Genomic DNA, 20,789 nt, shown 5'->3' on the forward strand with positions numbered 1-20,789 from the left:
GATGGGCATCTCCCCCCATCCTGCTGCTAACTTCACTAACTCCCCTTCCTTTTTCCCCCATTTCCTCAAAAGAAAGGAAGGAACCCGTCCTTGAACTGTACTCACTTGAGCTTTATTTCATCAGAAGGTCGCAGCAATTCATTAGCTATTCCCAGCTTGGTCAGTGCAGAAAACACCTGTCCTCTCTCAATCCAAGCATCATCATCAGATCTTTCAAGGCCTTTCCACATTACACACAGCAGGATGTCTGTAAGTAACTGTATGAGTTCATTATCACAACCCTACAAAAGAACAGAAATATTTAAAGCCCTTCTGGTCCAGAAAACCTTCAAAGTTTCTCATTTATCACAGTCCGTATGCTTGCATGTTTCACTGGTTTTGAAAACTGCAGTCTAAAGTCCAATTGCTAAATACCTGAATATACAAATATAAAACACTGGTTCACGAGAATTTATATTACATACTGACTCAACTTATACATCATTATTTATCTCACATATACCCTGACCTTTAGATACCCCCCCTCCTTTTTCTTTTTTCATAGCAAGCCTGCTCCTTGCCTCCTTTGGAAGATAAAGGATGTTTCAACATAGAAACATTTATTAAAGCAAACCTATTCCAAAAGTAGACACATTACAAAAGGAAGTCCCCATAAAAGAGCTATATTGTTTGCTTTTCCTTTGGGGGGTTGGGGGCAGAAGGGACAATAATTATTCCATCTGAGAGTTTAGGAAAAAAAAAAAAAGAAAACATTACAGACATTAGGAGAAATCAACCACATAGGGAAAGAATTACTTACTCCTTGGTTTTCAAATACAGACAGATCAGTGGTGAAACCCACATCATTTTTGACACCCAGTTCCTTGTCAGGTTGCCCAGAGAACGGTTTTGTGTTCTCTACAGGTGACGGTGTGCTCGGCAGGCTATCTGTCATCTGATTCCCGATGTCAGCCAGTTCATAAGAGTCAACACTGGACAGATCTAAACTCAAGTGGGAAGGATTACTGTGCCATAATTCATCTCGTTCCTCTGACCTAAAAGACATCTCTGCTGCAGAGGCATCTTCCAGTGGCATAACAGAGAAATGAGCAGGAGTATCCAGGGATTTGTTGTCTTCCAAACTCCACTGATCAAACAAACCATTAACAGAGGCAAAGCTACCAACTTTGTCTCCCTCTGTCTTATCAGTATAATGTTTCTGAAGCTCTTCAGCAGGAAGCTTTTTTCCCTCCTCCCTTGAAGAATCAGCCCTGTTCCCTTTAAGGCCAATTGGGACATCAGAGTTTTCTTTCAGAAACAGTCTAATCAAAGTGTCCTGCCACCCCAGCTGCTGAGAAATCTGTTGTGCTGCATCCGGTTGGGAATGCAAAAGGTGCAAAACCTACGGATTGGAGAAAATATCCCACATGTACACATTAATTTTAGTATATAATTACATTCATTCTAGCTTTTAAATTAGACCTTTCATAATCTTACAACTTTTTTACTTTTTGAGAACCTTGAAAGAGAGTCACAATCAATAACACAATGCATACAGGTCACGAATGACTGTTCTCAAGGGAAACGCATATTTGAGAAACCAAAGACTGTATGCATTTAAGTATAAAGTGTTTTCATTTTTTCAGTTACAAATGATCAGACACTAGATATTATAACTGGATCTATTTCTTTTATTCCTCTGGACACACTCTTTTCTTCAAAGCATAAGATGTGTTCTTCTGTTTCTTAGTATATCAAACAATTTTCTAAAAGTCAACGTAAAACTATTGTGTATGATTTTCCTAAGCTTGACAGAAAATAAAAAATAAAAATCTTCTCAGAAGTAGGGAAAAAAAGCTACCAAGAGTATATCAGCAAGACTTCATACTTCAGGCACTATTCTGAAACAGTTCTCTGAAAAGACAGTTATAACTGTTGCAACGAATAACCCCAGCCACTAGTCAACAAAAAAGCAATCCAGTACATAAAAATACACTGATAGGAACTAATAAACAGATAAAATTAAGAAAGCTACAATATCAATAACTTTCTGGCAGCACGTATTTTCATTTCTCTAGGGTGACTTTGAAAAACTCTGCTAGACAACAGTGCCTCACAGCCTCATTCAGTACTGCTAATACCAGTGATATGAGCCAGATAGGGAAGAAACAGTGACTTTGCTCCTAAACTGAGCTCTCTCTCTTCCCTCCATACAAACCACTCTTGAAAACGTAATATAATATATCAAAATAACATATTAAGAATATGAACAAAGCTTTGTTCATTGTTTTAAGCATCTTGTGAGAAAAGTCAGTAATTCAAGGAGTCCAGAACTTTTTACCTGTAGAAAACACATACTATTTGAGAACCATTATAGAGACTTTGCTTTCCATTTTGTTTTTTAAAAGGACAGAAACACGCAATAAGATTCAACATTAAGTGAGAGATGGGCTTCATTTTTAATCACAAACCATTGCTAAGAAAAATAGCAGCAACAGCCAATACTGCCATTGCATCCCAAATAAATAAGCAGTAAAGTGCGTCATCTTGATTATAGGTGCAAAGGACAGTATTCCTGTTTTGAAGATAGCAACTAACCTTCCTACAGATAGCCACTCTGACGTTTACATCAGATCTATGAGCCAGATGCACTACAGCTATGAGGTCTTTATAATTCACAGCAGGATCTGGAGTGAGGAAAAAAAATAAAAATCAGTTATCATGCAAGTGAATTAAACAAGTATTAAAAATTGCCTTGGAAGTCACCTTTATATCCAGGTATAGTAAAAGAAAAAACTTCAGGAAACTACAAGAGCATTAGCTGAGACTAACGTGGACATTTAACAGAACAGCTTTATAAGGTAAATTGTTTTTCCCTCAACATAAACAAATACATTTGCCTCTAAAAAACAGCAGGAACTTACAAATGGTAAGCACAACACATCTCCAATTACCTGCACATAGAACTTGGTTAAGAAGATTTTTAATGAAAGAAACAGAAACTGGTGATTCATTCAGAAGAAGCCCCAGTCCAGAGTATCCCACTTCTCTGAGTCTCATACGCTGCTTACTCCGTTCATAGACTTTAGTACATTTCAACATCTCTTCCACAATCTGCAGGAAAATAAGTACAAAGACAAAGTAACCACAGAGCATCCAGACCTCTGACTTTCTTGTGTATGATATAACATGCTCATCCATAGTTTATAAAGCAAACTTTAAACACAAAAATTCCTTTATAAAGATTCCAAAGCTTCTAACACTTGACTTCAAGAGAACACTAATGGCAGTAAACAACATCTAGCTAACATACCAGTAGAAAGAAGGGGAAAAAAAAACCCTTGAATGACTAATATCTTTGCAAGTGTATATACTTCTGCAGTCAAACTGTTAAATTAATTGAGCATAAACCGGTATTTTTCAAGAACAGGTAATTTAATTTATTACCTTGAACACAAGTTCTCTCAGCCTGTCAGAATATCTTTGATGCAATAACAAAGCATAAAGAACATCAGCATTTCCTTGTTCAAAAAGCAGTAAAAAAAGCTGGTCTGGGGTTGGGCTGGAATGAAGCAGGCTGAAGAGGACATCCAGAATTCCACACAGCTACAAAATAAAGACAACTAAATTAATCCACAATTCACACAGACTCCATGCTGTGTCTGGCAGAAGTTTTCTTGGTTTTTAAATTTCACCCTTTGCTTGTCATAAAAATGGACATTTGATCTGCTTAATGTTACTACATTTAAAATTAGATTTTTTGAAAGACTCATTTTTTCTATATATAGAACACTATCAAACTATAATCAGACCTATAAACTAAATTCATATTTTAAAAACGTCTAGAAAACAGACAAATCGCATCATTAGAACTTCTGATCCTTTCAGGTCCAAATCATTTGGTTAGGTAAACTAAGAAAGCTTTTTCAATGCCAATACTACACATTACATGTGTTCTGCCCTCCTCAGAGAAAAAATAACCAGTGAAAATACAGCCAGCTGCAGAGCACTTTGTCAAGGTTCCAGTTTGCTTCTATAGCATGCCCCAGCTACATCTAAATAGCACCTGTACTGAGTAAGAGTTTGCTTGTGGTCTTTTTTCCTTCTTTTAAGCAGACAAGATGCAATATTTCTAAACATCAAAAAGCAAAACTAAACCACGTAGAATTCAAATTATTAATTTATGCCACACTGAATACCTGTTCCTCTTCACTGGTGGCAGCTATATATCCTATGATACTCTGTATTTCTTCATGAGTTCCACCTTTGCTGAGGAAATATTTGATCAGTCCATAAAGGGATGTCCTTATTGTTCTCAAGTCATCTGGAGCCAAGTCACTTTCTTTACAGCCACTCCTAAACACACAACAGACAAAAAAAGCAAACTAAGGAAGTTCGTCATAACTCAAAAAAAGCGATTTGATTGTGCTAATTTCACAACTTTTTTCAACTACCTTGATATCATGACGCAATCTATACATTTTTACTGAAGAAAGGCAACTTAGTAGTAATAAGCAATAGCAGATCAGACTTTGAGACTGCAAAAGCCCTGAAATGCAGGTTTGTCCTGATTTGGATACAGATCAGCATTTCAGGTCTCCACCCTCTAAAAAAAGAAATCTCTTACCAGTCTTCCTCAATGACATAAAAGTCACAAGCAGATATAAATTGCTGCAAGTTTATCACTGAGATTGAATGTTAGAATTCTAAATTCCTAAAAAACCCTACTTCACATTTCAAGGATTTAAAAGAACAAATGTGTCTTAATAATGATAGCAATCCTCTCATTTCATAATGGGAATGATCCATGACATTACTGCAAACAAGTCTTTCAATTTTCTAATTTTAGTGCCTTTTCCAAACATTTCTAGTATCATTGCCATAAGTTATATAATCTCGTTGTAAATGTCAAAGTCAAGGAAAAGTAGCAAGTGAAATGAAATAAAATTTTTAATGAAATTTTGAATGAAATCAACCGCTAAAGTTCTATTTTTTTTTCTTTCCTCACTAGGAGGACGGGGGAAAAACCCAACAGCTACATATAGCAAACTAGGAACAGCTAGAAGACATAAAACTCATACCCATAATAAATCCTGAGTGTGTCTAGAAGAAACTGCACACCATACTTCTTTCTGAAGAGCCTTCTGCTGTCTTTGATGATTGTGGAAAGATATTGTATATGCCCTAAAGTGCAAAGTTTTCCATTAAAATCTTGATAAAGATGTGTCAAGCAAGAAGTGCTGTATCTTTGTACAGCTCCCCAAGTCCAAGAGCTCACCAATTCTGTAGGGGAAGTCTCCGCTGTTCCAGATACTGAAGTCAAACAGTAAGTGTTGATACATCTGTTGCAAAAGCTGCATGTTCTTTTCTACTGAGACTTGCTCTATCAACAACTGTACAGCCATCAGTACATTCACATCCATCAAGTTTCTTGGCACCTTTAAAAATAACAATAGGTGTTAGCAGTCAGCATACTGAATATCCTAACTTCTCAATTCAACCAATTTTTGAGATTCTTCTCTTTAACAGCAATATCTGCTTCCATTAAAGCAAAACAACAGATACAAAAACAGTTTTGTTTGAAGAGCCACACAACACAGTATCTATAACAAATACAGCGGAACATTAAACAGGAAGGCAAAACATTCAGAAAGCAAGCATCACACCTAGTTATACTAATCCTCTTCTCTCACATAGTAAACCACAGAAACATACTTCAGAATCAAGCAAACCTTTGAAGACCCTCACTTTCTGGACAAATTAAGCATGTTTCAAAGTAATTAGGGCATCATCCATAACATTCATTATGGAAGGACGTTTCCCAAATTTCCTTACCTTCTGTAACAAGGCTCCTAGGGTGGCAACTCCATGGGAGTGAATAAGATTTTCTTGATTAACATGGTGTCTTTGAATAAAGTGTTTTATCATCAAGATGAAAGTTGCAACAATGTTCTTCTCCAAACGTGCCTCTGCAAAACAGAATAGCACTAGCAAAAACTTCTTGTTTTATTCTGGGACCACTGCATAGAAGCAAGCAGAGAAGTTTTTATATTCCTTATGATTCCCTGAACTTTTCAACTCTTTTTCTGCTTGCTCCATAGCTGTAGGCTGTCTTTAGATTTTTTCCAATGCAGAGTCATTCATTCCATGCCTCTCCAGAGGAAAGTGACCCCAGTCCTGCCTTCAGGTGCTTCTATCACCTGGCTGGGGCAAACAAACTTCTCCCCTTTCAGTCACAATCTTTTTGCATATCCTGCAGGTAATTTTTTCCCTCTAAAGTTGCAAACTGACACCTTCTAGCAATGATATGCAAGAACTGTCGGGGGAGTGAGGGGAAAGAGAGAGAAATATATACTTACATATTTTAGTTTACTCTACCATTTCATATATGAAATTAAAACTGTTTTCCCTTGCAAGCTCTGATTTTCCAGGGGACTCTTAAGACTAAAGTTCATTTCAAATTGATATTAGCACAGTTAAAAAAAAGAAAGAAAAAGGAAAAAGCACACTATTGTTATAGCATCCTTTTCTTAACTTGAAGACTAGAATCTGACGATGTGTGGAGGGGGCAGAGGCCTGAACGTTTTCCTAAGAAAAGTTTGGCCAAGTTCTACACAGTACTGATCTGATACTGTAAAGTCTTACTGTGGCTGTCTTACCCAGCACTCAAGTGGTAGGAAAGTCACACCTTTTGCTGTTAGGAGGCTTTGCATCAAACATTTTATTATTTCTCAGAATATTCAGAAACATACTTCTTAAATTAGAAATGCAGTAACTGCATATTCTGACTTTAATGTAAGAGCAAATTACAAAAAGAAAAATAATGCTATTAAATACATTCATATTTGGAATATGTAAGCTAATTTTACATAGCACTCCTGGCATTCAGTATCCATGTTAGATGTGTAGGAGCAGGAATAATCTGTCAGCATTACTTAGCTACTTTGGAAAAAACAGCACATAATAAAATGGCTTTCCATCGTTCACTGGAAAGCTTGTAACAAAAGCTTAACAGTGACTCCATCTCAACTGTACTTTCCTACCTGATGCCTTTGTGGACAACAATACCACCCAGTCTCCCTCTACAGGAGTAACTAGTTCTGGCGGTAGCATTTCCCCTTCAGACTTCTGAGGCATCTGTCCACCAAGAAAGATGATCTGCTCCAGCAGTGGTAACAGCACATTTATTCCACCAATACAGTTGATCACATCCTAAATCAAGAAAAACAGGAGGAAAGAAATGATATATTAAATCCCCAAGACTATGTAAAACAAATTTATTCTAAATACACAGAGCCTTACATACTCACAGATGAATCATTTTCATGCCACTTCAAAACTAGCTTAAAACATCGAGCTTAACAACACATCTGCATAACTTTTAGGCACTGTGATTATGCGCATGCCTTCCTGACAGCTTTTCTCATTTAAAAAAAATGCATTTTTTACATTCCCTCCCCCTCCAGCAACATCAGAAACCAAAGGATGCAAATCGCAAAGTATCTTCTACTGAATATACTTGAAAACCAGAGAGAAATGTATTTTTTTGATTTCCAAGTTACATGTAGCAAGCAGTAAGAAAAAGATTACACATACCTATGTTTTAATCATACTCCTGCAAGATTTCAACTTCAGACAGTTGAAATAAACTTTGATCTTCTTAAAGTAACTTTACACATACCTCAATTCTAAATCTCTTTAAAAACACAAGTCTCCTAAAATGCTTTTTCACTCCTCACAAACATGGGTAACATGAGATTTCAAATCATGCTCCTTGTGTTGAGGTATAACATTCAAATCACAAGATTTCTAGGTCCCACTCTAGAAGTGATTCATAATGCCACTTCCAAAAGCAGGCTCTTGCATAGTAACCAACAAGCTAACCAGAGACACCTGTCAAATTGCCCAGTTTAGTCCAATGAAAACTACTAAAATTTTAACAGCTAAAGAAAAACACCACCTTGCAAGTCAGTATATTATTGTGCTATACCACTCTATCACTTCCCCTCAGAAATCTTGGGGAGAAATGCTGGAAGTCATCTTTTTTTTCTGCATCACCTTCCGTATTCTTAAATTGTTACTATGCACTGTGTGTCTTTTCATGATGCCCTCTCTCCAGCCCAGATATCCTCCCCTTTAATAAAGGGAACATAACAAAATTAAAGAGTTAAGAGTGTTTTTCAAATCCGCAAAATTTCTCTTGGATGAACTATTCTGTGTTTGCAAGGCAAAAGAGGCACCACAGACATGCTGCTTTTGGAAACAGAAACTAACCTACAGTTAACAAACAGAATTTCTCTCAACTACAAACGAGCAGTAGCTGTAGCTCCTTTAGGCCATGCCTATCTTCTTGTGAGTTCCTGATCAGCTTTTGTGCTTTTTCCTCACTAGTCCTCCTCAAGAACCTGCTAAACCCCCATCATACTTGTAATTATCTCTAATTGCTCTCCTGAACATAGAAAATTTGTTAGTAGAATATCACATCTTGAGGACAAATGTATGAATGAATAAATGTGAGTTTTTCATGGTTAGTGCAGAGTTAACTTCCTCAGCTTTAAGAACAGTGTACAGTCAACTGTACTAGCAAACTCATTTACAAGGAAATATTATTGGAGGCCACACCGAGTTCCTAATCAGCTCTTGTGCTTTTCCCCACACTAGTCCTCCTCAAGAGGCTGCCAAACCCCCATCATGCTTGTTACAAGTTTACTAATTTTCTCCTGAGTAAGACTTGTACTGACAATTTGCTTTTCCATACAGCTATAGGGGTAAGCCCTTCTCACCGGCCCTTCTTCCCACTCCTGGGCAAGTAGAAAAAATTGCAGTATTTTCAAACTATCCATATCATAGTACTCAATTAACTAGGATGCATCTTTGAATTTTTTAAAGAATATTAATCTCCATAAGTGAACATACAAATAGTGTGGTCTCTGATAATATTTCCTTGAAAATTAGTTCACTAGTACAGTTCATTCTACACTATGCAAAGTTGAGAAAATTAACTCCACACCAACCACAAAAAGCTCACATTTATTTGTTCATACAATTGTCCTCAAGGTGTGGTATTCTACTAACAAATTTTCCTATACTCAGCTTTAAGGAAAAATAAAGTCTAAAGGCTAACAACTTTGTAAGCAAAGATTCTACCTATAGAGTACATCCAGTTCTGTTCTATCTAAATAAAAAAAACCTTATTCATGCCACTGTTTCTGGATCAAACTGTGAGGCTGCAAATAACTCAATTTTCTCATGCAAAGAGGCAGGCCTGGCTGATCTTTAATATGTGCTAATGAACAGGGAACTAATAAGCAAACAAGTACACAATTGTATTTATTAAGCTAGTGTGCATTCCGTGGATTCCTCCTTCTCTTCATGAAACTGCAAATACAAGATCATTTGTTATTTTGCATAGAATACATTTAATGGACATACAACTGGCCTAGATGATTTTCTGTTTGTACAGCATTCAGGTGGTCTAAACCACTAGTACTAAATTTCATTAGCAGTGTTGATGCTATTGTGAGTTTTATCTCCAGAGGGTAGATTTAGACCTAAACCATCAGTACCATGAGACTAAAATTAACCACATGAACCAGGAAGACATGGGGACTGTACTTGTTGGTTAAAAAGAAAAAATATATATATAATAGCTTCATTAAAATAGAATGCTTGAGCAGGAGACTAAAAACAGTTTTAGCCAAAAATGTTGAAGTTTAAGCTGCAGTACTCGTAACAGTGGCACTATGAGTATGAACGCTGGCAAAAGTTAAACAAAGGTGACTCGCATAGTCAGTAAGAATCAGATATCCCGATGCACCAGCCAATGAATAAAAATTACTGTAAAATTAATGTATAATAGAGACAGAACAAGGTATAACACTTCAGCGAGTCTTTAGCGTTTTCTCTGAATCAGGCTTTTGGACTGTGGGATCACCTAGTACTGCCAGCCCAAACTAGGAATAAACTAGATAACTGGATGAAATTCTCTATTAAAAGAATTAACTTACTCTTGAAGCATTTCTAACTCTACCCCTTGATTTCTGCCAAAAGTTAGCACACAATTCATTAACTGTCTTTTTTCAAATGACTAATGCAGCAAAACTCATAAGTGTTAACTGAGCCCTAATAATCTCAATCTAATTCAAAGGTTAAGAGTGGAAGAAAACCATGACAGAATCCCCTAGAGATAAAGAGCTTTTGATATACAACACGCACTGAACAGATTACACAGATTAGAGTCGGCTGCAGAAAATCTAATGCATTATCTATGATGCTAAGAGCAGAAAAACCCTGGTAACTTCTCACTGAATTTAACATAATACTGCTCCAGCTACAGCATTAACCTATTAATTCTCATTACAAATACATGCTGTGCCTGTTAAATGTCATTAGCATTAGAATAACAACTTCTGGCATTCCAAAAATTCGGTGAACAATACTACTGTAGCATTTACATCAGGCACTGGTGATTCAGTATGCATTTACCTTGATGTCCCAATTCACTATTTTGTTTCCAGTTAGTCTTCCATGTAAGAGATTTGCAGATAGGTCAAGACAAATCGGGTTTCTGCAGGCCTATTAAAAAAATAAAGAGGCTTTAGTATCATTTCAAAAGTGAATCACAGATCCCTGAAGCTCACATAAGGTTTTTGAACACATAATATACTTCAGGAAGAGAATGCCTTTGTGCTGATAAGCATTTAAGCAAATTGGGACACCTGGAACATAACTTGTGTTATCTTAGATGTGACATTCACAGTTGTACAAGTAGTTTCTGTCCTTTTGGCAAACAAGAATAAAGCCTACTATCTCTGCACAAGACTGCAGTTCAAGAAAGCTCTCACTGGTCTGCATCTTCCCATAACCACCACAGCATAAAGACAGCACATTCGCTTGGTCTAATGAACAGCGACAGCAAAAGCAAAAAAAAAAAAAGGAAAGACCATCCAGAACATGTTCCAAGATGTAAAACAAAGTTACTGTATACTGTGTAAACAAAGGAAAATTATGTGTTGTTTCATACCTTGGGTGTATAATGAAGCAGCACCTTACTGGGGAGATCTGCTACTTCAGACTCTTGAGATTTCCATGGAGTTAAACAGTTTGGACCTGTAAAACACATTTTTAGGAGCCCACTGGATATTAATGCTGGCTATTGCAAGTTTTATACTAATGTAATTTGCTACAACAAATAGGACATTCCAAAGCATACCTATTTGAGACATGTTTTGAAGTAAACTTTTTGACCTAAACCTTTCATTCCATAGGGTCTGCTTAAAAAGAAATATATAACCCCTTGATAAAGAGCTAAACTATAGACATTTTTTTTTTTTGTAATTTGAAGACCACCGATGTTTCTGTCTTTACAGATACCTATCTCATATTTGACTAATCCCTTTGTCATCAAGCCGAAGTGGCCAGAAAATGCGTAACCTTTCAGACAGTTTTATTCAGCAACACAGAATATTTCCTCAAAATGCTGAAAGTACTTTTATCCTAACTTCTAACAATCTCAGATCCTCATGGAACTTAACACCTTCACATACTGAACTGTAAGACATAGCTTATCAGAATATTTTCAGATAGGAAAAAAGTCATCCCTAAATTATTAGCCGAGTCTTACGAAAAAAAATCCCCAAGCATGAATCACCTTGAAGTATTGCCCTTGTTGATGAGCCACTTAAAGAACCTCAACTGCAAACTCACATGTAGGCAAACAGTAGGAAAGATTAAGCCCCACAAGTGAAAATACTACATAATATTTCAACTTTTGCAGGTCTGTATATATGATAAATACATGAATTTATGTCAACTTAATCTTAAACATAACTTTATTAAAAATATTTATCATTCAATCTTGAGCTGATTTGTTTTAAGGTCCTCTCACTAAGGTTAGCTCCACAGTTGTTCTGGATCACAAATTCTTCATTATGTGTCTGGGTAGAGCAAAGCCCCATGGAGTCTTGTCCATGCTCATCCCTTTTATTTCGCTAAAACTAACACAATCACCACTTACCTGCCAAATACAATGCTTTCACCTGAGGCGGCTGCAGGGCTTCATGGAAGATGATAACTGATCCAAGCTGGCCCTCCAGGGATGTTGGACATCCCCATTCACTGTCCTGAGTCCCTGCTGAAATCATCTTGGTGACGAGCTCTGGTTTTGCAAGCATCCCGCTCCAGCCTCCCGGAGAGAGAATGCCTCCAAGTGATGTACGATGCGGCATAACAGGAGAGGAAAAAGGTGGGTCTGGTATCTGAGATGGGGGAGGAGTTGTCGTTCTTTGACCAGCTGAACCAATGCAGCAGGAAGTAAAAGGCTGGAGTCAAGCATGGAAAAGAGAAAACAAAACCACACCATAAACAACTTCCTCTTTTCACAGTTCACAAAGTAAAACTGAAAACTATCCCAGGCAAACCTGAACCAAATAAATTAAACAGAGTAGCACAAGTGGGTGTGCCCTGGAAAAGCAGCAATCCAGCACAGTAGGCCAAGAAAAGAGCATATGCTCTCCACAACACCAAAGAGTGCTCTTCCTCCAACCAAAAGCAATTTGGTCACCTCACCGGTTGTGTGACCTCTGTCAAGAGGAAAGCCGGGAAGGACGGTTTTCCGGACACCCCAGTAAGCACTCCTTTCCTGGATTATATTCCCAAATACTAGCCCAGCATGTATGTTAGCATATACTTCTCATACCAGTGATTCCACTTGATTAGCAGCCCTCGAGGGAAGCTTATCCACCCTTCATTTAGCTATCTGATATCTAAAGTGCTTATTCTACAGAGAGGCCAAAATCCAGAATTTTATCTTGCAACAAAAATTACTTCTGCTCGTCATTCTCTAGCTGTCATACTGATTTTATTGTGACCATGTCAATTAAAATACTTGCAATAACTCTTCAAAATACTTAATAAACATAAAATTAGGACTTACTAAAGGCAGAAGTATGTTCAGTGTTGTAGCCCAGTTTAAAATGGATTTGCTTTACAAAAAGAACAGAAAATGCTTGCAGAGAAAAATATGCATCACATATACTCATTCTGATGGCTAGTGTGCTTTTTAGGCTAAATACATGCACATTCAAAATGTGTTAGATTAACTGCCTTGTAAACTGCTGCTCCCTGCTTCCCTAACCAGTTCACCTAGTAGGCCACAGACAAGGCAGGTGTAAGATTAGCATACTGGGGAAACATACAGAAAATACAAGTAGAGTGAGTGACCTCTGAAAATGAGAGGGAAGATACTTCACTGAGCACTAGCATACCAATCCTTTCTAGCAAAGGTGGCCACTCATGATATATTATGTCAACATGCTCAGGTAAATTGCTTCTGGGAAAATCCCACCATGTAACCAAGATAATTTGGGGGGGTTTGTTTGTTTGTTTGTTTTTAAATAGAGATGACTGAACAAGCATTACTTGATGGTTAACTATACTTATTCTCCAATTTGACATACCAGTCACTGTCCAAAGCTGACAAAACCTTATTAGCAATAACCTAAGCTATGTGAAACTGTCACTCCATTTCCAAATTTTTAAAATACTGTGTATATTTTGCTTTTATTGCTTAATTTGATTCAGCAGGAATCAAATCCTGCAAGAACAATTGCTCTGTGAGAGCTTGTCATTAGGGGGTATGACACAAGGCGAACTTACTTCATTCATAGCAGGGAATCGAAGTGGAGCAGAGACCTTCTGCTGTCCATTGACATAGATGGATACAAGGCTCTGACCAAAGGGCCTCTTTCCAGGCATGTGAACAATAGTTATGTTGTGCTGGTTAAGCAACATAACAAAAAAATGATTAAGTCATTACATTATTAAAGAGCAGTGAAATGATTGTACGGAAATACTTAACTTCAGCACTACTAATTTGGTGGGAAAACCATGCAAGAAACCACTTCAGAAAATAAATCCGAAGAATCAGCAAGAAGATAAAATTACCTATCAACTGCTTCCGTTTTAAAGTAGTTTACATTTAAACAGGTTTTTGGAGGAAAAGAGATACAGCTCCTTCATAATGCATAGCAGTCCTCAAGTATAGGAAGAGAAAAGGGCAAGGCAGAAACATAGCAACATTTTACTTATTCATGTAGCCCCACAGCCATCTACACTCATTTTCGTTTAACTTAAAATCTGCATATAGAAGAAAAGCTCTAAGTACAACACTACAGCAATATTATCAGTAACAGTGACCCTAATAGCATAGGCATAATTTAGCTCAATCAACCACTAGTTATATATAACTATAATATATAGTGAATTTTATATTGTATATACAATATATATTTATATAAATATATATTTTATAAATATATTGTGTGTATAACTACACATATATATAAATATATACTTTGTGACTTCTGAGCTAACAATGCTCTGTCTTACACAAAGTGCTTTTCAGCATTGAACCTTACCCAGAGAGAGTCACAAAAACAATGGTCAGGCAGCATCACTGTTGCATATTCCCTCTTTGTGCAAACCGCAACCACCAATACCCCAGAGCACGTAATGAAGGCTTCAAAACCCATACCACTTCCTGTAAAAAAGCTGCAGGAAAAGACAAAACACAACATAATCAAAGCCACACTTCAAAACTTGTGGAAGACACCTAACAGTACATTCGTTAAAGAGAACCAACTTAAGCCGTTCACTGCTGGTCAAACATTTAAAGAGTGTGCAGTTTTCAGCTGTTAATTTTGTTCCAAAGAACAAGACAAAGAACTGCCCCAAGGAACACACCAAGGCATGGACCACGCAAGCCAAGGGTGATCCACAAAGCTCGCAAAGCGCCTTCCAGACGTCCATCTTTTAACTGAAGACATAGCCTCGGTCCCAACAAGCAATGCTTCAGTTTGACCCGTACAGCTTAAGCTGGCTCCTCTACAAAACACTGCCCACTGCAATCTGTGGAAGCTACACGACTGTAATAAAGCAGGGACTAGCCTGCAACCTGTGCTGTTTTCTATTAGTTAAATTGTGTCCTTCAGCTCCTGGCAAAGCTGCCAGTATTGCGTGTAGTTAGGTGACATTACTGTTAACAGCATTTACCTATGTTTTCTCCATTCATGCATTTCCTCTGTTTCACTTCATATTCTTCTACATAAAGATTTTATTTTAAAAACTCAAATAGCAAAAGGAAACTTTTGGAAAATGCGCAAAGTTTGCATTTTTAATTTTATTGACAAATCTAAGACTGTTCGATGAGACAGTAAGCGTCATTTAAGGATTTTTTTTTCCCCATGTCTGTTCATGAGAACCTTAGTGCAAAACAAACATTTATAAACACAGTAATTGTTACACATCTCATTTCACTCAGCATAACAAAGTGGATCAGCTGTAAACAGCTGCAAATACGTAAAAACTGCAAATAAGCCCTGCCAGAACATATTTGCCCTGAGAAACCTTTTATTTTTAAGCACATGAATACAAAAAATATATAAACTGTGAATTGCTATGAAAACTGCTGCACTCTCTCAAGTACCATTATTCCAAGTGGAGGAACTGAACTGTACTGTACTATCAAATATCTAACACGTGCACATGAATACTATGAATATACAGTCCTAGTGGATGTAAGCTGATTTACAATTAGATACCATAGAGCATAGTAACTCGATCATTTTCCTCATGATTTTAATTCAGTTGTGTGCTTAAAATTAAGCTGAAAGTGAAATTTTAAATACTCCCCCTTTTTCATATTAACTTCATATCACCTTTTCAGTACAGAATCCATAACTTTATTCCAAAATCCCATAACTATTTGGAATTAGAGAAGACACACAGGACAACACTGTTTTAACTTCACAAACTCTAGAATATCATCTTCAAAATTGTAAGTACAATGATAGAAAACTGGTCTTCTACTGCTCTAACAGCATCATGCCAAAACCCAGTTGCAGCCTTTTTACTTCGTAATGTAATTCTATCACAGTTTCCTAGAGCTAGGCAGTCTACTTTAGCTTTTCAGTGGGGATCACTGCCAAAAGCTCTGGAAACAGTGTAGCAGTTCAGTAGATGCCACCCTTCAGCAAGGCTGTGCCATACAAATGCACAGGGGAGCTACAGAAATTTGAAGGGCCTCCACCTGTTACTGTGGTTATTAATAAACAGAAGTAACATTCTAAGATACAGGGCCTCAGAAAATATTCATTCTGTTCTGATCAAAATCGCATTTACCAACGTTTCCCCTGAAACTGCACTGTAGTAGAATGGATTGAATGGGGAGATTCTTTGAGTATTATTCCTACATTCTGCATTTTGTTTGCTACTGAATGTTAGAGCCCAGAGAAGGTTATACCACTTATCTACACTATCAAGAACCAACCAGGTTGATGGCTATTTAAGATAATGAAGGGGTCCTTTCCATTGCTCCCTCATACAGAAAATAGACTCCACTATCCTTGCAGGAAGTGGGGCCAAGGCTGTTTTGTTTTGCATTGCTTTTTAAGCTACATACCTTAATCAACCTTAACCTTAACACAATTTAGAGTTATGCTTTCTCATCTACAGCTGCAATATGCATTATAATAGAAAAACGTCATGGTTATTTCTGTAACACTGCCTGGCCTCAGCAACAGATGAAACTGCTCCCTTCCACAAACTGAATTAAGTGCTGTATGTTGTGTTCTATGAAGATAAGCATAAGTATCACACATCACAGTGCACCACATGCCACAGGGAAGAGATGACCTGGATTTGTTCTGTTGAAGTAGTTATGGTAAGCATACCTATAGAGTTGCTTCCTCTTGCTACTTTTGCTAGTCGTGCTAGGGGTCATTTGATCCTGGTCAAGGCAGAGCCAAGCATTGAAAGAAAATGCAGAGCCTGGCCACTTATGAATTGATGGAACAGCAATTCCTGCCATACTGTGGTACAAGTTGAAATACTGCAAGGCACTAGCCATGCCTTGCTTCCGGGCCATTGCTAGGATGGCTCGCATCACCGGCACGACGTAAGGGTGAGCCCGTTTTGGTTCCTCAGTCCTCAAGAGCCGTATTAGTCGGAGCAGTTCTTCCGAGCCCATAGACTGGCTCCCCAAAGAGCCCAGAAGGGCAATCAGATTCTCTGCACAAGAGCTATGGAGTGCGGAGTGGGAATTTAATGTCTCAATGATACGGATGACCATGTTTGCATTGACACATGTGGCTCGACTCTGCCTGTTAATACAGCAGATTCGCCTCAACCAACTTGAGATGAAAATCTGCAGATCATGCGACTCTAGCTCTGGTAGCCACTGGATAAGCAGTAATAAGGGCTGGACATTGCTAATGCCCAGTATCCCAACAGCCATGTGGTCACCTTCAACAGCCTGGAAAAGAGCAGAGAACTCAAAGGTGAAACATAATGAAATATATTGGAAATACTGTCAAATACATGCAAGCATTTTAGAAAGCATTAAAAGCAAGCACATCTCACCATATTCATGAGTTCTTCCAGCAGTTCCCGTGAGGGTTGACCTAGTGACTTCAGTACCTCGTATATGTGTGCATAACCAATTCTTTCCTTGAAGACCTCCTGAGAATAAAAATTCCAGTCTCATTAACAAATGAAACAGACACAGATTGCTTGTCTACTGTAACAGGCTCTCATATAACATAACATGTCTCATTTGGACATAAAACAGTCAGGATGCAAGAGCAATTCTACAGGCTAGAAATCTCTACTTGGTAATATGCCTATTGTGCTTTCTCTAGCATGCTGCAGATGAATAAGAGATCTCATTGCACTGGACAGATACACAAACAAAAGATCAAGGTCTATTTTAATAATCACCTACACAAAAATCTCTAATATAAAATGTTTCAATCTATTAAAAATGTTAAGTCTAACAAAATACTAAGTATTTTTTTTAATGCAAACTATACTATGAAATGAAATGATTAGGTTCAGAATCTGAAGTATTCAGATATTAATTTCTGAGTGAAAGTTTTTCTTAGACCAACTTGATTAAAAACCACCCATCCTAAGCATTTCTCAAATTAAAAGTGTTGCAGGATTTTTTTCTGAAAACTAATTATTTTTACACGAAGAAAAAAATTCAAGCAGCAAATACAAACAGTAAAACCCATTTGTTTTTAGTTAGTAAACAGCCAACACATCGGATGGAATGAATACTTTTCTCTATGTATTCTGTACTGAAGTTAAAACTTTAATAGGTGAATCTGTCAGCAAAAGTGAGATAATTGCTTAAGTAAATATAAATATAAAAAGAAAAAAAATGTATATGTATATGGCAGTGGAAGCACAGTTGAAAGCTTGATTAAGCCTCTATGAATTACAACCAATCCCCCTCCCCTGCTATACAACTCTTCCCAGGCTCCCCAGAGTCAGCGGAGAAATAAGCACTCTGAATTATACTCTGCAGAAGCCTAATTTACCCTGTCATTTCACACACAGACTGGACTGCTCTAAGTGCAAGTAGCAGCTGAAGCAGATGATTCGCCCCTTCCCTTGGCTTCCACTGTGCAGTCACACCCCTTTCCCTGTGCCAAGACCAGGGAATCATTCAACCACAAGGCAAAACTAATGAACTCAACAATCTAAGAATAAATCTGCTGTTTTTCTACAGGTTTAGTTTCCAGTCAGATTCATAAACCAACCATTTATCTAGCCATTCATCAAACCTCAGGGATAACTGTAAAGGAAGGGCAGGAGAATGGCAGGACCTCAATTTGGGCAGCAGTACTATCTTGGCTAAGTTTAAACCCAAGGTAAGACTACACCAAACATACCTGCCTGAAGCTATCTTCTACAAATACCCCCTTAATTTCCCCCAAATACTCATGAGACAAGTAACCATGTTGTACTCACTTCACAAAATTTCCAGCTACCATTAACACTCTGATCTTTCAATTTTGATATAACGATAGCTCAGTGTCCAGCCATTAAATATAAAAGGATGAGGAAGCAAATCTGCTGTTCCTATCTGACAAGGAATGAGGGCACACGAGCTGCTAATTTTCATTAGCAACTTTCCTCAAGATTTTGCAATTAAAATGCTAACTGAAAGCAAGATCAAGAGGCTTACCACAAGGAAACTACTGTGTATATACTGTTACCTTAGCAGCTGGAGACTTATGCATTACTGCTGTGAGGGCTTGAATGGTTGATACTGCCAAGCAATCTAGGTGTCCCTGAAACACCTGAAAGTAGCAGGTACAGATGTTACATATAAATGCGCAAAGACAGTTGTGCTCCAAGTGCTATACTGTTCCCTCCTGTCGGGATGAAAATCAAGAGTTTATTACCATGCTTCAAAAATCACCTCCCCACCAAAAGGATTTCATAACACCACAGCCTACAAGAAAGAAAACATGACAGACAACTAGCCACATACTTCAAGAGGAAGAGAGAAGCACTCACAAGACACACTGAACTTCAAATGTTCTGACTGACAAACTCGTTTTCCTCATGCAGCTAATGGACAACCTCAAGAGGGAGGGAGGAAAACAAATTAAGCAACCTCTTGTAGCATGTGTGTGGGTGCTGCTGAACAATCAGGTATCTGCAGTTCATGTAAAGTGTTTTCTTCTCCATGCAAGCCCTACACACCAATGCAACACTCACAAATTAAGAGAGATTAGTCACACCAGCACAGTAAGGTGGCTTCTTCACCCATATCCTCATCTTAATGATCAACACCTCTTTTTCCAATTTCAAGTTATCTTTTGAGTCCCCCTTGCCATTAATTCTTGTTTATACTGATATTTCTCTGGTGGTTTTAAGGACAAAACCATTGGAGCATTATCTTACATCCATCAGTAAACCAAATAAGTAGAACTATGCATATAAGTGTACTTTGTTTCACCATCCCTGAAATATTACACTACGTATCAGACATGTTGAAAAATGAAATGTCAAAAGTCAGAAGGCTGTTAAAAGTGAAGAAATGTTTACATGCAGATAGATCCTCATACCGAATTTCTAAAAAAGCCATAACTATTAGTTAGAACCACGATTTGTAGATTACCACAGTTACAATTTAGCATTTCATTACCTTTTTAATCAAAAAGGTCATTCTAATATAAAATATATACAACAATTTGCATTTGATGCTTCTTATGATATTACAGAAAAATTAAAGCAACAGGCTATTCCCACCTCCCAGATTCAGCCTGTCCATTGTTTTGTGAACATCTGTTCTTGATGACAAGCAAGGAATCAGGACACCAAATACAACCATAGAGATTCACAAACAAAGCCCCAGAATCCAGACACCACAGTGCTGAGACAAAGAAGCAAAAAAGAGGAAAGGGGGGAAGAAAAAAAATCACCACCACATTGATAGAATTTATTTGGATTCCATTCATGTACTTCACCTTCCTCAAATAAAAAGAAGTGTAACTGAGGCTCAATCTACTGCAAATATCTGGAACTTGAGGCAGACAAATAGAACTGAAGTTGAACTCAATTTGTTAATAAAAAAATTACCACAGATTGGAAATACTGATTTGTGCAGCAGCATAAGTTCAATTTGCTGCATGAGGTTTAAGGAAGATGGTTAAGGTGAAGCACAGGAATTAATTTTCCTGTCATTGTGTCTTAACTTCTAGTGAAGCAAAATACAGGTTAAGTAGGTACCTGGTCCTCATTCATTTCTGTCAGTAATTTGTTGGCAAGGTCTTTTTCACTCTTGTCTGCCACTTTATTGTTAGCATTTAAAAACAGCTGTTAGAAACAGAGACAAGAATAATGGAAATAATTGCATTAAATAGTTACCTGCAGCCAAATCTGTGGAGGCTGCCTTGGATTTACATTTCACATAAAAGTGAGTTCTCACACTGGTGAGACACAATCCTCCAATAATA

At 37.5% G+C, this 20,789-nt stretch overlaps 1 protein-coding gene across 3 annotated transcripts in view; it reads right to left on the bottom strand.

Moving 5' to 3' along the window:
• NBEAL1 (neurobeachin like 1) overlaps window positions 1–20,789 on the bottom strand; it is a 94,463-nt gene that overhangs the window by 33,488 nt on the left and 40,186 nt on the right. For 2 of the 3 annotated variants that reach the window (XR_010390049.1, XM_026115098.2), the window contains exons 11-29: window positions 20,563–20,649; window positions 19,041–19,124; window positions 17,398–17,496; window positions 16,710–17,290; window positions 14,397–14,529; window positions 13,636–13,755; window positions 11,996–12,299; window positions 11,003–11,088; window positions 10,465–10,554; window positions 7,023–7,191; window positions 5,815–5,948; window positions 5,258–5,417; window positions 5,061–5,163; window positions 4,179–4,335; window positions 3,427–3,585; window positions 2,934–3,093; window positions 2,578–2,666; window positions 800–1,381; window positions 106–281 (exon numbers count right to left, since the gene is read on the bottom strand). Coding sequence is in view for 2 of the 3 variants with exons in the window: in XM_026115098.2 (XP_025970883.2) it covers window positions 106–281; window positions 800–1,381; window positions 2,578–2,666; window positions 2,934–3,093; window positions 3,427–3,585; window positions 4,179–4,335; window positions 5,061–5,163; window positions 5,258–5,417; window positions 5,815–5,948; window positions 7,023–7,191; window positions 10,465–10,554; window positions 11,003–11,088; window positions 11,996–12,299; window positions 13,636–13,755; window positions 14,397–14,529; window positions 16,710–17,290; window positions 17,398–17,496; window positions 19,041–19,124; window positions 20,563–20,649 (3,473 nt within the window). In the remaining variant the exon portion in view is untranslated. The remainder of the gene's footprint in view (window positions 1–105; window positions 282–799; window positions 1,382–2,577; window positions 2,667–2,933; window positions 3,094–3,426; window positions 3,586–4,178; window positions 4,336–5,060; window positions 5,164–5,257; window positions 5,418–5,814; window positions 5,949–7,022; window positions 7,192–10,464; window positions 10,555–11,002; window positions 11,089–11,995; window positions 12,300–13,635; window positions 13,756–14,396; window positions 14,530–16,709; window positions 17,291–17,397; window positions 17,497–19,040; window positions 19,125–20,562; window positions 20,650–20,789) is intronic. The other variant, XM_064515267.1, reaches the window with a different exon arrangement.

This window comes from Dromaius novaehollandiae, chromosome 7 (genome assembly GCF_036370855.1).
Source record: "Dromaius novaehollandiae isolate bDroNov1 chromosome 7, bDroNov1.hap1, whole genome shotgun sequence".
Taxonomy (NCBI): Eukaryota; Metazoa; Chordata; class Aves; order Casuariiformes; family Dromaiidae; genus Dromaius; species Dromaius novaehollandiae.